At 39.4% G+C, this 18,119-nt stretch overlaps 2 protein-coding genes across 2 annotated transcripts in view; one reads left to right on the top strand and one right to left on the bottom strand.

The window, feature by feature from the left end:
• Positions 1–14,191: 14,191 nt before the first annotated feature.
• Positions 14,192–17,231, bottom strand: arl4aa (ADP-ribosylation factor-like 4aa). The gene is made up of 2 exons (XM_073818006.1): positions 17,127–17,231; positions 14,192–15,129 (listed from the first exon to the last, which is right to left on the bottom strand). The coding sequence occupies exon 2, from the start codon at positions 15,045–15,047 to the stop codon at positions 14,448–14,450; it is 600 nt and encodes a 199-aa protein (XP_073674107.1). The 5' UTR covers positions 15,048–15,129; positions 17,127–17,231; the 3' UTR covers positions 14,192–14,447.
• The window catches only part of vwde (von Willebrand factor D and EGF domains), a 20,633-nt gene continuing 17,915 nt past the window's right edge, over positions 15,402–18,119 (top strand). The window contains exon 1 of the mRNA XM_073818371.1: positions 15,402–15,447. Coding sequence (XP_073674472.1) covers positions 15,402–15,447 — 46 coding nt within the window. The remainder of the gene's footprint in view (positions 15,448–18,119) is intronic.

An 18,119-nucleotide genomic window follows, 5' to 3' on the forward strand; every position in this document is an offset into this window, starting at 1 on the left:
ACTAAAGGTCTATAAATATACTCTATTTTCAGAGACTGTGTCACTTATCAGCCAAACCAATTCTACATAAACAGCGAGGAGGAAAAGAGGGAGGAATTCACACTACAAAAAAAGCACATTCCTCTAAAGAATAAAACTAGTCTGACTAGACCGAGTTGTTCTTTTACTCACAGGAGGTTCTGTTTGCTCAGCTATTCTTTCCTTGATGTGCACAAGTACTTTCTACACACTACTACTTGAATTAATCATGTAAATGCTTTTAAATGTCATGTGATTATGTGGCATGACAGATTAAGTAACCCACAATCAAGAACCATCTATTATAATCTAGAAACAAAGACAAATGCAGCAGAGGTGTGCACTGTATAAACAACAACTGCAAAGAAAAATTTCCTTCCTTCCTTCAATGAAAATATGGAAATACTGTAAATACTGGAAACACTACACTCACTGAGACATTTCAGAATGTGGACTTTTCATGTTGTGAATGTTTAAGCCAGTATGAATATATATACAGTTGAAGTCAAAAGTTTACACACACCTTACAGAATCTGCCAAATGAGGTATCCTACAAAATGCATGTTATTTTTTATTTAGTAATGACCTGAATAAGATATAGTCCAAAAGAGAAAATAATTGTTGAATTTATAATAACGGACCCATTCAAAAGTTTACATACACTTGATTCTTAATACTGTGTTGTTACCTGAATGATCCACATCAGTGTTGTTTTTGACAACCATCTTAGATTTAGTCTTAGTCTTAGTCTTTTGGACTAAAATGCTTATTAGTTTTAGTCAAATTTTAGTCACTTCTATATGTGGTAGTTTTAGTCCAATTTTAGTCGACGAAAAGTCATAAAAGTTTTAGTCAAAAAAAGGGGGAAAAGTAGTCTTTTAACAAATTAATGTAGGTCAGTAAGTATTTTGCTGTTGGGTAGTGTCACTTATAAGTTGTGAAAATAGCAGATCTATAGTTCAACTCAATTTGAGCTTCCGGATCGACTATTTTCACCAATAATTACAATAATGAAGGAATGGTTTTAGACATAAAATACATATATTTGAAATAATGTGCAAACTGCCGCCATCATGGTTAATCGTCTGTCTGTCTGAGTGACAACAATGTAACACGTTGAGCAGGTTGTGCGCTGCACACCAGGTGGTGGGCGTAACCAAACAAGGATAGAATGCTAAAAGGGCTTGCCATAGCCTACTAGTATGGCAAAGAGTATTTAATGCTAAAACGGCTTGCCATAGCGGCAGATACTTTTTAGGCATGCACAATAAGCAGAAATGTTGTGCATTTTAAACGTCTGACGGACCACCCACTAACATTTTCGTCTATTCTCGTCTCGTTAACGAAAACTCACACACGTCTCGTCATGTTTTAGTCATCAACGAGCCATTTTTATCTCGTCATCATCTCGTTATCGTCATGAAAAAAAGATGCGTCAACGAAATGATTTCGTCATCGTCATCGTTGACGAAAACAACACTGATCCACATCTGTTTTTTGTTTTTTTGGTTTAGTGATATTTGTCATGAGTTCCTTGTTTGTTCTTCAGAAAAATCCTTCAGGTCCCACAAATTCTTTGTTTTTTTTAGCATTTTTGTGTATTTGAACCCTTTCCATAGCCTGGAAAAATCCAGATCCTAATCTATTAAGATTAAGGGTCTGGCATCGAGCAATGAAAAGGACCTAACTCGAGGGGCGGCACCAAGCGTGCATTTGAAACTCTCACTGCACGCAATTGGATAACGCCACGACCAATCACAACAATACACGGTGTGACGTATCCAGAGCGACGGTGAACATATAAGAGTGGATTTCAATGTTATAACATAAACAATGTGACAAGATTAATAACTATTAATTACGACAGCCGAATCAACCTCATAAAACAATTAGGTCCGATCAAACTATTCATTAACTATCAACTAGGGTTGTGACTATGAGGAAATTTCCCCACCGGTTAATTGACATGTGACAACACCGGTAATACCGGTATCACCGTGGGGGTGGGGCTTTCCTAGGAACGAAGACGAGAGCATGCACTATAATTAAAAACTATGCTACAATTAGGGTTGTGACGATGAGGAAATTTCCCCACCGGTTAATTGACATGTGACAACACCGGTAATACCGGTATCACCGTGGGGGTGGGGCTTTCCTAGGGACGAAGACGAGAGCATGCACTATAATTAAAAACTATGCTACAATTAGGGTTGTGACGATGAGGAAATTTCCCCACCGGTTAATTGACATGTGACAACACCGGTAATACCGGTATCACCGTGGGGGTGGGGCTTTCCTAGGAACGAAGACGAGAGCATGCACTATAATTAAAAACTATGCTACAATTAGGGTTGTGACGATGAGGAAATTTCCCCACCGGTTAATTGACATGTGACAACACCGGTAATACCGGTATCACCGTGGGGGTGGGGCTTTCCTAGGGACGAAGACGAGAGCATGCACTATAATTAAAAACTATGCTACAATTAGGGTTGTGACGATGAGGAAATTTCCCCACCGGTTAATTGACATGTGACAACACCGGTAATACCGGTATCACCGTGGGGGTGGGGCTTTCCTAGGGACGAAGACGAGAGCATGCACTATAATTAAAAACTATGCTACAATTAGGGTTGTGACGATGAGGAAATTTCCCCACCGGTTAATTGACATGTGACAACACCGGTAATACCGGTATCACCGTGGGGGTGGGGCTTTCCTAGGGACGAAGACGAGAGCATGCACTATAATTAAAAACTATGCTACAATTAGGGTTGTGACGATGAGGAAATTTCCCCACCGGTTAATTGACATGTGACAACACCGGTAATACCGGTATCACCGTGGGGGTGGGGCTTTCCTAGGAACGAAGACGAGAGCATGCACTATAATTAAAAACTATGCTACAATTAGGGTTGTGACGATGAGGAAATTTCCCCACCGGTTAATTGACATGTGACAACACCGGTAATACCGGTATCACCGTGGGGGTGGGGCTTTCCTAGGGACGAAGACGAGAGCATGCACTATAATTAAAAACTATGCTACAATTAGGGTTGTGACGATGAGGAAATTTCCCCACCGGTTAATTGACATGTGACAACACCGGTAATACCGGTATCACCGTGGGGGTGGGGCTTTCCTAGGGACGAAGACGAGAGCATGCACTATAATTAAAAACTATGCTACAATTAGGGTTGTGACGATGAGGAAATTTCCCCACCGGTTAATTGACATGTGACAACACCGGTAATACCGGTATCACCGTGGGGGTGGGGCTTTCCTAGGAACGAAGACGAGAGCATGCACTATAATTAAAAACTATGCTACAATGCGTCATATTTCATTTATCACGTGAGGAGAACGAGAGGAGTCGAATTTACAGAAAGAGAATGGCGGACGATTTAGTGTCAAAACGCAATGCAAAAGCGCCTGTTTGGCAATATTTTGGGTTCAAAGTTTTTTTTGTAGTTTCGTTGTCGTGCATTCAAACAATTGACGCCGAATTGCCAATACCGGCAAAACTGAAAGTGAAAGCATAATACGCACGCATTTATAAGCTATTTAAAAGCAGAAATAGGCATACTTTAAAAAAAAAAATGTGGGGACGGTGTCACGGTGGAAAAGTGATGTCACCGGTGTTGCGTCTTAAAACCGGTAACACCGTCAACACCGTCTATTGTGGCAAGCCTACTATCAACTAATATGTGGATGGACACTAGCGTTTCACTAGCGTTACTCAGCGGCAGAGTTCCACTCCACTCACGCAGGGGCGTAATTTCCATTGAAGACGCACTTTTAAAATTCCCGTTTGTGTCCTCCTACTTTCTAATGGCTTTGTTAAAGAAATCTCTTGTATTATAACATGCTCAGCACCGTCGAGAGTTTTGCACGATTGTTAAAACCAAAAATAAAACGCGCACGCACATTCAAAAGCAATTTTAATACCTCAAGTTTAGAGAGAGACTTCCCAATGCGCGCAAATTAGGCTACATAAAATATCTAGGCTGTTATTAGTATGTGAGCAGATAATAAGATAATGATGTCTATAGCTCTGTATCATGTTTGAAAAATTCGGTCTCTATTTGCAATTTGAATATTAACAGAGTAGCCTAGGCTACTATTATGGCTGCATTTGTCAACACCACTAAGAACGAACTGTGTCGTTTATTTTTTGTCATTTCTACTGTTTAAAAATACAGTGGCTGCCTCTAATTTAAATGGCTCTAATAGATAAATTAACCAGCTTGTTCATGTAGGCTCATGTTTACATTCATTCTTCCTTGCTTAAGGCGTAACATAAATATATTAAAAAAGGCTTTCAGAATTAGCCCATTTGCTTGTAAAAGATCGACAATCAGAATCAGCCATGAATAATCAAGATCGGTGCATTGTGCATTACTAAAAACAAATTGGGTGCTCCTAAATTTTTTTTTTGGTGCTCCTAACTTTTTGAACGTGGTGGCACCAGTGCTACCAAGTAAAAAAGTAAATTTCAAGCCCTGTGCAGGTAACAGCACTTCCGTGTTTACTTTTGGCCATTATAGTTGTCATGTATCTGGTCTGTCTTCTCATCATGAACTCTTGCACACACATTCTGGACTGCAATCCCCATAAGCCACTGCACCAATCACTGCACACAGCTGCTCCTTGTTTCCCACTGAACTGATTGCTGCACACACCTGATTCACATTTACCCACATGCATTTAAGCCACAGACACACACACTTCCTTGCGAAGTCTTATCGTTCCCTATGGTCGTAATTCCGAGCGTTTTCCCTTGTGTTGGTTTCTCTGTGTATGACTCTGGACTGTGTACCCCGTTGACGATTCCTGCTACCGGCCATTGCGACCATTGCCTGTGTTTCGAACTGTTTCCTGGATTTCCCATGTTGTTCCTGTTTTCCGGTGATTATTTCCTGCTTGTTGACTATTCTCAATAAATGCTGCAAATGGATCCGCACATCTCTGACCCTCCTTGTGACAGAAGACTTCGCCGCTACAAGGATCCAGCAGCGAGTATGGTGTCATCCGGATCCAGCACGAACCCCACTGTACAGATCATGCGTCTCAAGCAGGGTGAGCGGACTATTGAGGAGTATGCGATGGACTTCATCGAATTGGCAAATCAGTCTACTATGGATGAGCAGTGCCTGATAATTTTTTTCCGTGGAGGACTCTTACAGCCTTTGGCTTCACAGATGCCCACGTTTGAACCTGGCTGGACTCTACAAACTTACGTGGACATTGCTCTGCAAATGAGTGGCTCTCCCTTTACTGTGGGAATTCAAGAAGAAGACGACAACAATGTCCCCGCAGTAAACTCCAGCTCAGAGCCACCACACAAGATGGCCGCTAGCCCAGAACCACAGCACCCACATTTTACCACGGCTTGGCAAAGGTTAATGTCTAGCGTGGAGGACCCACCGCTGCTGTCGGCTCGAGCAGCTGGTCTCCCAACCAGCCTTCCAGAGTGTCCGCTGGTCCCGCCCGGCCTTCCAGAGTCTCCGCTGGTCCCGCCCGGCCTTCCAGAGCCTCCGCTGGTCCCGCCCGGCCTTCCAGAGCCTTCGCTGGTTCAGCCCGGCCTTCCAGAGACTCCGCTGGTTCCGCCCGGCCTTCCAGAGACTCCGCTGGTTCAGCCCGGCCTTCCAGAGCCTCCGCTGGTTCAGCCCGGCCTTCCAGAGCCTCCGCTGGTTCAGCCCAGCCTTCCAGAGCCTCCGCTGGTTCAGCCCAGCCTTCCAGAGCCTCCGCTGGTTCAGCCCAGCCTTCCAGAGCCTCCGCTGGTTCAGCCCAGCCTTCCAGAGCCTCCGCTGGTTCCGCCCAGCCTTCCAGAGGCTCCGCTGGTTCCGCCCAGCCTTCCAGAGACTCCGCTGGTTCCATCCAGTCGTCCTGAGATTCCTGTCTGCCCGGTTCTGGTCACGGAGCTCATGCATGGACTGTTCCCACCCACCCTCCCTGCTGCTCCAGTCCCGCCACCTCTGTCTCCTGACAGTCCCTCTGCTCACCCACATCCCACCTTCGGTGCAGAGGACTTGCCGTGGGACTGCCAGTCTCCATCGGTGTCCAGACTGAAGGATCCCTCACCATCACCTCCAGTCTCAGAGTCCTGGACTCCACCTCGGCCCTCCGACCCTGCGGCTCCACCCCGGCTCTGTGCTCCCTCGTCTCCGTTGTCGGCCGTCGGCCCACCAGCTCCTCTGGGCTCCATCGTCTCTCCGGCTCCGCCCCGGTCAGTCGTCGCCCCACCTTCGCCTCTGGACTCTACTCCTCCGGCTGCGCCTCGTCACTCCGTCCTGCCGGCTCTGTGGACCTCCTCCCCCCCGTGGGCACAGCCTCGATCCTCTGTCACTCCGGCTCCGCTGCGTACCTCCGGACCTCCATCTCCGCCGGGGTCGCCAGAGCCTTGGGTTCCACCTTGGCCCTCCGGATCCTCTGTGTCGCCCAGGACCATCGACTCTCCGGTTCCGCCTCGGGCTCCACCGGCTCCACCTCCGTCGGTCGGCCCCATGCAGGAGCCAACCCTTCCTCCATCATGGCTTCTCCCTCCGTCGGCTCAGCCTCAGTTCGGGGTTCCAGTACCCCTACATGGACCTGGCCCTCCATCCCTCCCCCTGTTCCGCCTCCGCTCCACCACCCTCCAGGTTGTATTATGTGGTTAGAGCGTCTGGAAGCCGCTCCTTGGGGAGGGGCTCTGTCATGTATCTGGTCTGTCTTCTCATCATGAACTCTTGCACACACATTCTGGACTGCAATCCCCATAAGCCACTGCACCAATCACTGCACACAGCTGCTCCTTGTTTCCCACTGAACTGATTGCTGCACACACCTGATTCACATTTACCCACATGCATTTAAGCCACAGACACACACACTTCCTTGCGAAGTCTTATCGTTCCCTATGGTCGTAATTCCGAGCGTTTTCCCTTGTGTTGGTTTCTCTGTGTATGACTCTGGACTGTGTACCCCGTTGACGATTCCTGCTACCGGCCATTGCGACCATTGCCTGTGTTTCGAACTGTTTCCTGGATTTCCCATGTTGTTCCTGTTTTCCGGTGATTATTTCCTGCTTGTTGACTATTCTCAATAAATGCTGCAAATGGATCCGCACGTCTCTGACCCTCCTTGTGACAATAGTAATGACAAAGACTGTTATACAGCATTTTACATTTATGTGTCCATATTGATCATTTACATGATTTATGGCGTGTGTTTCTTCTCGCTTTAGTAAAACAAGATAGAAGACTATAAACAACTTTTCCAATTTAGGCAGCAGCAAACAGATCTAGTTAGGAGATTCTGCTTGGAAACCAAGGTAAATAGAACAAATGGCAACTCTTCCTTGTGAATAGATAATAAATATTATTGCACAGGTAATATATTATGAGAATACGATTTTACAGTTTTACAAGGAGGAACAAAATATGTAGAGGGCCCCATGTCTGTGTTTGCCTTGGGCCCCAAAATGGCTAAATCCGCCCCTGCTCGCTTCATTCGCGCGTGACATTAGGCTCGTTTGAGATGCGCCTAGCCTCGCCTGAAATAAAGGCGAGAGTAGGCGGCTGCAGTGAGGGGAGGAGTGAAATAAGCGCAGTCAAGACGGACAGTTCTGAGCTCTGGAAGCGGAACAGATACCAACGAGATCAAAGGCGGATATCGCGTTATTCACAATCACGTGCTGTGTTGCTGATAAACATGACATAATTTAAGTTCTATTGCTTTTATATGAAAATAAATATGATGAACAAAACACTCAAAGTGCTTGCTTTTTAATTCCATACGAAAGGTGTATTTATTATCCATTTTTACTTTAATACAAACATGTATTTTATATTTTTATAGTAATATGACAACAATCACAAATCACACACAGAGATCACACTGTCATAGTGTTTGGGAATATTAATGCAGAATTTAAACACATAACCACATGATATTAGATTAAAAAATAAAACATTTTAGAAAAGAACGCAACATCAAAGTTGTTTGAACCAATGAGCATTCGTGCTTTTGGTCAGCGCAGTCGGTGGAGAGCTGCAGCGCCCGACTGCTCAATCCGCCTCGCCATCGCGAGAGTTTTATGGCACACGTCAGCACGATGTCAGAGCAAGTCGGACGTAACTCAGACACTTTTCTAACCGGCATGCATCTTGCGTTGATCACCGGTGATCGATTCTGCGCAGATTTTGCTCATCTCAAACGAGCCTATTTACTTCACAACAGACGCGAAATGGCGTCATGGGGCGTCTGCCACTCGTCAGCGGGAAAGCAGTTGTAAAATAGGTGAATGAGCTCAATTTGCCAGCTTTAGCTTGCTTGTAGTCTCAATATGCATATATATGTAGGTCAGATTGAGTAAAGAGCATTTTTTTTAAACTTACCAGATTGTCTGACCTCTTCACTCACTTTCTTCCAAGCAAGATCCTTTTTACTCCTGTTTCTATAAAAGTACAAAGATGTATCGTACAGCTCCGAACAACCACAGACAGCAACGGTGATTTTGTCCTCCATTGTTGTTTCGGATTTCTGCCTCCGTCACTACTAGAGCAAGCTCCTGATTGGTTAACGCGGCGCAAATTTTCGCCAAAGTTCAGATTTTTTAACTCGCGCGAATGGCGCGGCAAACGCTTGAAACGCTCAATTCATGCCGCTTCATTCGCACGTTTCGCGCCGCAGGATGGCTATTCGCGTCTTTGCATTGACTTAAAATGTAAATCACTTGCGCTTGCCGCTTCATTCGCGTCCCGGTGTGAACGCACCATAACTCGTTCATTGTAGCAGCCAAAGCCACTGGTGTTCTTCTGTAGATCTCTTTCAATGTTTACTGAATGATTCCGGACGTCGCAGCGCTGTCGTCATCAGCTTAGCTCGCCTCTGGCCCGCCTACATCGGATACACCGATTTGATTGGTTCCCAGAACTGTTTACGTATTGCAGTAACATGCATCATTGCTCGATGCCAGAGTGTCTTGCAGACACAATTCAAATTGTGCTCTCGCGAGACCTCTGGATTTCCAGGGTACCCTTTCCAACTATGACTGTATGATTTTGAGATCCATCTTTTCACACTGAGGACAACTGAGGGACTTATATGCAACTATTACAGAAGGTTCAAACGCACACTAATGGTTCAGAAGGAAAAACAATGCATTAAGAGCCGAATGAATGAAACAGAATGAATTTTCTTATTTTCCCTTAAATATCATATTTTTTTACTTAGCACCACCCTTCAGAAGCTACAGAATACACTTACATGTTTCCCAGAGGACAAAATAAGTTAAATTTACCCTGATCTTCAAATTCAAAAAGTTTTCACCCCCCGGCTCTTTATGCATAATTTTTCCTTCTGAAGCATCAGTGAGCATTTAACCCTTCTGTAATAGTTGCATATGAGTCCCTTACTCGTCCTTAAAGTAAAAAGATGGATCTCAAAATCATACAGTCATTGTTGGAAAGGGTTCAAGTACACAAAAAAAAATTTGTGGGACCTGAAGGAAAAAACAAACATTTTGGGGATCATTCAGGTAACAACACAGTATTAAGAATCAAGTGTATGTACACTTTTAAACAGGCTTATTTTTTATAAATTTAACTATTAATTTCTCTTGTGGACTACGTTAACGTCTTTTATGTGAAATATCCTAATCAGGTCAGTACTAAATAAAAAATAACATGCATTTTGTTTGATCCCTTATTTTAGTAAAATAATTAACATTTTGCAGATTCTGCATTGTGTATGTAAACTTTTAACTTCAACTGTCCTCTCTCTCTCTTACCAATTTTCGAGATTTTTACAGGACCAGAAATCACCATTTTTAGGACTTTTCCATGACCGTGGGAACTTAGTCACCAATGATTCTTTGAGACAAGCACCAGCTAGTTTGTCAATGCAGTAATCTATCACTAAGGCTGGATCAGACGTAGCTGGACCAACAAGCATCAGGATGAATACAGTCCTTATGACAACTAAAGCCATAGGGATTATATGCAATCAGTATTTACCACGCTAAACACGATTAAGATCTTTGCGGGCGATCACATTATCTGTGGCAGCACACTGATGTAAACCAGAATTTTGTGGTTACAGAACACAACATTTACTTAGTTCTAAAAGACCAAAACATTACTTATTAAGCCCATAAAGTCTCCTAATCTAATAACGTTTGTCAGAATGAACACTTGAGGTCTAATATGAATGGAGCACCCGTTTGAACCCAGTGAGAAATAATTTTTCAGACAAAAGGATGGAGAAAAACAGCTTCTAGACCCCCATCTAGCTTGACCTCATCCTTCAAGCTGGAATGAGATGAGAGCAGAGCTGAACAAAAGCAGTCTGCCAACACACTGTCATCAGATACAGACTGAGAGGGGGACTGGGGGGAGCCTGCATGGAGAGCCAGGTCGATACACCTCTCTCTTTCCCACACAATCTCATAGACTGCACTGCAGGGTTTCTGAGACAGCTGAACACAAGCTCATTTTACTCATAGAAACAATGTCTGAAACTGATTTTAACCAGGAAGAGTACTAAAAATTGGCTAAAAGCGACAAAAAACAGCTATGTGTCAAAACAAAAAAGACTCCCGCTTTCTGTTACATTGTATTCTTTTGCAATCAGAGAAAAGAAAAGAGGGGATTCACCTGATCTCTTTTTTCTCTATAAACAAAAGGTTGCAGAAAAATAGGTTTTGCACAAGTCTGCACTGTGAACCTATTATGGAAGCTTTTACTCCACAATGGGATAGAAAATAAATTAAAAAGGTAATTATAACTACTCACAATATTACCTTTTTCATCTCACAATTCAAAAAGATAGAAATGCAGAAGAAAAATCTGATTTGAAATATAAACATGCACTCACTAGAATTGCGACATTAAACGTTAAAATTATGTTGCGAGATGAACTCAGAATTTTTTAAAAACTGCGAAATGAAAAACAAAAATAAGGGGGGACAGTCAGGATTACGAGATATAAAGTTACAATTACCTTATTTATTTTTTATTTATATATTTTTTTTTATTTTGTGGCTGAAATTGGCTTTCATAATGGAGGGCTATATAAAGTACATTAAAAAAAGGATTAAAGTCATTGCATTAGATACAAAATAAAGCAAGTGGCATTTAGGAAAGAACAAATACATTTTTCAAGCAAATTATTAAAAGTTTGTTGGTTTTAAATTACAAAACAATAGCTATACTGTTCATTAGTATTTGGAAACTTTTTGGCTATCAAACATTAGTGAAACATATGCATAGTCAAATTTAACTACACCAGGGTAAAAATGATGTTCAAAAAACTGTTCTTCACTGTAAACCTAGTATAGAAGCTTGTTTCCACAATGGGATAAAAAAATAAAATGAAAAAGTAATTATAACTTCTCCTTTTTATCTCACAATTCAGATTTTTTCATAAATGAAATGAAAAAAAAAAAGATTAAAAAGGAGAGAAATGCAGAAGAAAAGTCTGACTTGTGAAATATAAACATGCAATCACTAGAAAAAAAAATCAGAATTGTGACATTAAAAGTTACAATTACCTTTTATTTTTATTTTGTTGCGAGATTTTTAATTTTTAAAAATATTGCGAAATTAAACCTCAAAATTCTTAAAAAACAAAACAAAAATAAGGGGGAACAGTCAGGATTGTGAGCTATAAAGATACAGTTACCTTATATATTTTTTATTTTGTGGCTGAAATTGGCTTTCATAATGGAGGGCTATATAAAATACATTAAAAAAAGGATTCAAGTGTTTGCATTAGATACAAAATAAAGCAAGTGGCATCAAGGAAAGAACAAATAAATTTTTCAAGCAAATTTATCAAAAAGTGTGTTGGTTTTAAATTACAAAACAATAGATATACTGTTTAGAATTAGTATTTGGAAACTTTTTGGCTATCAAACATTAGTGAAACATATTAACTACAAATGAGTAAAACTGACGTTGAAAAAGTGAGTTAGCTTGAGAAAATGTCTGCAAACATTTATGTGCAGATGCTATTTGGTTTGGTATTTTATTTAAAAGGGATAGTTCATCCAAAAATGAAAATTGATGATTTACTCATCCTCAAGCCATCCTAAGTGTATATGACTTTCTTCTTTCAGACAAATACAATCTGAGTTACATTAAAACTAAATTTATGTTTTCAATGGCAGTGAATGGCTGTTAAGATTTTGAAGTCCAATAAAGTGCATTTATCCATCATAAAAAAGTACTCCACACAGCTCTGGGGGTTAATAAAAGGCCTTCTGAAGCGAATCGATGTGTTTGTGTGAGAAAAATATCCAAATTTAAAACTTTATAAACCATAATCTCTAGCTTCTGCTAAAGGCATTCCAACAAATAATACAGGGTGTAAAGTTTTAAATGTGGATATATTTTTTTCTTACACAAAGGCATCAATTAGCTTCAGAAAGCCCTGGAGCACTGTATTGGACTTCAAAACAGCCAATAGGTTTCCCAAACCTATAGGTGTAATACTGACCTGTAGTTCAGTATCAGTCTAGCGAAAGTGTGGGAAAGGAAACTGAGCAGCAGATTTTCTCCAGTCTGTCACCATCCCAGCTCAGCGTTACTGACATCAATGGAACGGGGAGGGAAGAGTCCCAGTCGCTCCGGATTTATGAGGCAGGACTGGAATTTAGAGGAGCATGTGATACACAGCAGATAAATCCTGCAAATCCCTTCCAGTTGAGCTCATTTAGATGCTTGCAAAGGTGGATGCATCATAGGTGAAGGGTCATTTCTAATCTGATAACAACCGACAGAGGGGCCTAAGGTCTTGTAATGTACGATGCAGAAGGATTCGCCTTTTATTCTCACCTTAGTATTACTGAACCACAGAAGAATGTGGTGGTACAAGGCTCCATGTATTGTTTTTTCAAAGGGATATGTTAAAGGGATAGTTCACCCAAAAATACATCTTATTTACTCACCAACCTGTTTAACTGACTTTTGTGAAACACGAATATATGAAACATGAAGGATCAAACAATCACATTAAATAGGGGCTGAATCATTAATCCTCCAAACGTAACACAAAAGCACTATAAAGATATCATAAAAGCCATCCATATAACTTCTGCTGTACATTATATGTTTTCTACACAAAAAAATGCTGGGTGAAATATGGACATACCTAGCGACTGGGTTGTTTTGAGCCAGCGGTTGGGTTTAATGTTTAACCCAAGCTTCTGGGTAGTTTTATTTAACTCAACTATTGTTTAAAAATTACTATATGGCTGGCTTAAAATTAACCTCAAAATAGGTTGTAAATTAAAAATGTGACACATAATTACTAGAGGTATCAAAAGATGAACATTTATTATTAAGCTATTTAAAAAATGTGTAATTATTATTTATTAAACTTAAGAATTGTTCATTTATTGAACATATTATATATGTGAGTTTCCAACCTATTTTGGGTTCGTTTTAAGCAAGAAATATAGCCATTTTAAGCAATAGCCGAGTTAAATAAAATTACCTGGAAGGTTGGGTTCAACATTTAAACCCAATATTTAAAAACAACCCTATCACTGGGTTTGTCCATATTTCACCCAGTGCTGGGTTATTTTTAACACAGCTTTTTTGTGTGTGAAATAAATAATACATTTAATAAATAAAGACATTTTGTAATATTTCGATCTACCAGTCAAAAGTTTTTGAATAGTATTTTTGAATCTGCTCAGAAAGACAGCATTTATTTGATCCAAAGTAAAAATCTGAAATATTTTTACTATTTAAAAAAAAAACTGTTTTCTATTTGAATATATTTTGGAATATAATTTATTCCTGTGATTTCACAGCTAAATTTTGGATTTTTCTATTCATCAAAGAATCCTGAAAAAATTAACTTATCTGTTTTAAATATTGATAATAATAATAAATGTTTCTTTATTAAATCAGCATATTAGAATGATTTCTGATATCATGTGACACTGACTAGAGTCTAGAGACTGGACTAATGATGCTTTGATCACAGGAAAGTACATTTTAAAATATATTCAAATAGAAAACTGTTATTTTAAATAGTAAAAATAATTATAAATTTTACTGTTTTGCTGTACTTTAGATCAAATAAATGCAGGCTTGGTGAGCAGAAGAAACTTAAAAAAACATTAAAAATCTTACTGTTCAAAAAGTTACATGTTAAAGTATTACATATGACAATTTTAGAATAAACAAAAAAGCCCTTTTATTGCAAATAAACATTCTAAATAGAACCTCCAACACACATCATTTTTCAGTGTGATTTAAAAAAGCATCTTTATATTAAGTTTATGTCTTATATCTAAGTCTATGACAGAAAGTAAACAACCAGCATAGTAAACAATAAGAAAGTAAACAACTAAAGTGCTTGTTGGTTCTAACCAACTCTGGGCACATAAAAATGACAAAAACTTGCATTGTCCTTTTACATAATACATTTACGGCCTATTTTTTCTTTTTTTGTAGTTTGAGCATTTCTCTTCGTTTTAGGATCATGACATAAAGTCTTTCGAGTCCCTCTTTGAGACCGTCACCAATGATGGCACAGGTGGGTTGCAGGTGCCACGGCGTAGAGGGTCCCAGTTCATTAAGTGCCAGCCTGGTCTCTATCTGCGAGAGTGACAAAGCATGTCTTAAGTCCTGCTTGTTAGCAATAATCAGTACAGGTACTCCTTGATTTTCAGAGGAGCGTGTGATTTTGTAAAGCTCAGTCTTCGCCTCTTCCATTCTATCCGTGTCCAGAGAGTCCACAACAAACACGATGCCATCCGTACCGCGTGTGTAGGACTTCCAAAGAGGGCGCAGTTTCTCCTGACCGCCAACGTCCCAAAAGTGAAACGTCACTGTTGAGTCCCCAACAGCCACTCTGACTTTCTCAGCATTGAAACCTTTGGTGGGGACAGTGTTGACAAACTCATTGAACTGTAGACGGTACAGGACCGTCGTTTTGCCTGCAAAGTCCAGACCCAGAATAGTGATGTGAAGAGAACTGCAGAACGGAAGACTGGCGAGAAAGTTGGGTTGCTCTGATATTCCGTTCCCCATTTCCCTCAGGAGTATGAGAACAATATGAGTTTAGGATGACGTTCCATAGGTCCAAAATCCCAGATGCACATCCACTGCTTGCCTAGAAGTTTACAGACAATGTGGTTTTTAAATGGCTTTTGAATGATGCAACAGAATTTGCATGGTTGTGAAATCACAATGAATTATTTGTGAGGGTCTTAAAAGCATACTACTTTATTTTTACATGTGAAACAAAATGGCACTTTCAGCAAAAGTGGGTTACTTGTAAGGACTTATCTGATACTGTTTCGAGCTATCATGGCACAGACCATATCGTAGAATGATTACAGCTTTTAAGTTCAACTAAAGTAGTCCAAGCCGATCTATTGAAGAATGTGCAACCAGACTAACCAGATCTTGATAAAGCTGGTTAAAGCTGGTAAGCCACTAGTTTACACCCTTAAATAACCAGCTACAGTGTTCCAAAAACCAGCCTGACCACCTTAAGCCCATTTGACAAGGCTTTCCAGTACTAACCGAATTGCAACATTTACCATTTTCCTTGCAAAATAAAGACATTTTGTAATATTTCGATCTACCAGTCAAAAGTTTTTGAATAGTATTTTTGAATCTGCTCAGAAAGCCAGCATTTATTTGATCCAAAGTAAAAATCTGAAATATTTTTACTATTTAAAAAAAACTGTTTTCTATTTGAATATATTTTGGAATATAATTTATTCCTGTGATTTCACAGCTAAATTTTTGCATCACGATGCTCAAAAAACATTTACTATTAATATTATTATGTTGACAACAGCTGAAGTTTTTCAGGTTTCTGAACAAAAAGTTCATTTATCTGAAATAGAAATCTTTTGTGACATTATAAATGTCTTTATCATCACTTTTGATCAATTTCAAGCACCCTTGCTAAATAAAAGTATTAAAATAAAAGTATTAATTTCGATAATTTCTTTCCAAAAAAAAGTATACTGACTCCGAGCTTCAAGCTGATCTTTGGACCTATTCATCAAAGAATCCTGAAAAAAAAAATGCACTCAGCTGTTTTAAATATTGATAATAATAATAACAAATGTTTCTTAAACAGCAAGATCATTAAATGATTTCTGAAGGATCATGTGACACTGATGACTGGAGTAATGATGCTGAAAATGTAGCTTTGATCTCAGGAATAAATTACATTTTAAAATATATTCAAATAGAAAACAGTTATTTTAAATAGTAAAAATATTTCAGAATTTTACAGTTTGTGCTGTACTTTGGATCGCATAAACATAGGCTTGGTGAGCAGAAGAGTCTTTTTTTTCTCTGAAAAAAACATTAAAAATCTTACTGTTCAAAAACTTTTGACTGGTTGTGTATTTTTAACCTTTATTTTTATAAATTATAAACATCTGTCCCACTTAATCTGAAAGAAAGTTTTATGTAATAAGTGTAATAAATACAATTTCTACATATTTACAATACATTTAGAATGGTATCCAAACATTCAAACGCAAAGTCTCAGAATATAAGTATGTATAAAATACATCAATATTCTATTACGACTCCAAAATCGCTCAGATTTCATACTGTAGTTTGGCATGAGTCACCCCAACTACAAATTTCTAAAAGAGCGCACATGAAGAATGAGAGTCTGACACTACAAACCCACAGGAATAAACCGCTCAGTAATGAAGCATATCTCAATGATGCAATATTTCCTGGGAAAAGATAAATAGGGTGGTCTAACAATAAAAGTGCACGCGATAAGCGAGTTCTGCTGACGCCGGGAGCGCATTTCTCTGGAAGTCACTCGCGTCCACCTGTCGAATCGAAACTTATCTGAATTAACCATTGAAGTTCATGTAGACATCCCATTTCCTCAACCTTTATCTGTATATTATCCAAATATAAGCTTAATCGATATGACAGCAGCTCTAGAAAAAAAAATCTGTGGACGTTTAAAGCGCTGAACCGCAGCGCTCTGGGCCAATATGAATTAAACATGACGCGCTGACAAAACTTACTTTTATCGAACATAAAGAGACGTCTATATTGCTTACGGTTAGTTAAAAGTTTTAAAACTAAACTAATACCACAGTCGCCCTTTTAACTTACCGTTCAGACTTCATACTTCGCTTGAAAGCGTCATTCATTGACGCCCCCGCTCTGCCGCTCTGTGTGCTGACTGACTGGCCCAGCGCGCGCCTGCACGCACACACTCACAGCAGCTCATTTGTTTACCTTTAAACTGATTGGTCAATGGAGATCATGCGCCTATAATGAATGCAAAATAAGAAAGCTACAAAAATGCTGCGTCTTTTTAGTTTAATATCTGTTTATTTATTTATTGTTTTTACAGTTTATTTTTAAAAAATTATAATAAGAAAAGAAAAATATATAGCCTAATAGCTTTACAATAATGTGTGGCTCTCAGTAGTCCTGAAACCGAAAACGTAGCTTTTTCTGCATACCATAACATATTTGTTTTCTTTTGTTTTAAAACAGATTCATTTCCTCCAGGAGTTGGTCAACTTTTCTTCAACTCGGTCCATTAAGGCACTATATACTCCTCTTCTGCGGCGATGTCTCTATAACACAATAGTAAAATGTTTCCAAAAAGGTTAATAAATTGTCTGTTCAGTGGTAGAAGATAGATACACAGCTGTTCAAACGTGTCAAAAAGTGGGATCAGTAGGATTTTGAATGTTTTTAAAGAGTTCTCTTATTCTCATTAAGGATGCATTTACTCGATCAAAAAGACAGAAGAATAAAAATATTATTACAGTTTAAAATAATGGTTTTCTATTTTAATATATTTTTTAAAGAAAATTTATTCCTGTGATGCAAAGCTGATTTTTTTATCATCATTACTCCAGTCTTCAGTGACACATGATCCTTCAGAAATCATTTGAATATGTTGATTTATTACTTTGATTATCAGCGATGTAAAAAGTTATGCTGCTTGATATTTTTTTGGAACCTGTAATTATTTATCAGAATTCTTTGATAAACAAAATGCTAAAAAGAACAGCATTTATTCAAAATATAAATATTAACACTTTTTAGCAATTTAACACATCCTTCTTTTTAAAAAAAAGAAAGAAAGAT

This window comes from Garra rufa, chromosome 14 (assembly GCF_049309525.1).
Source record: "Garra rufa chromosome 14, GarRuf1.0, whole genome shotgun sequence".
Classification (NCBI taxonomy): domain Eukaryota; kingdom Metazoa; phylum Chordata; class Actinopteri; order Cypriniformes; family Cyprinidae; genus Garra; species Garra rufa.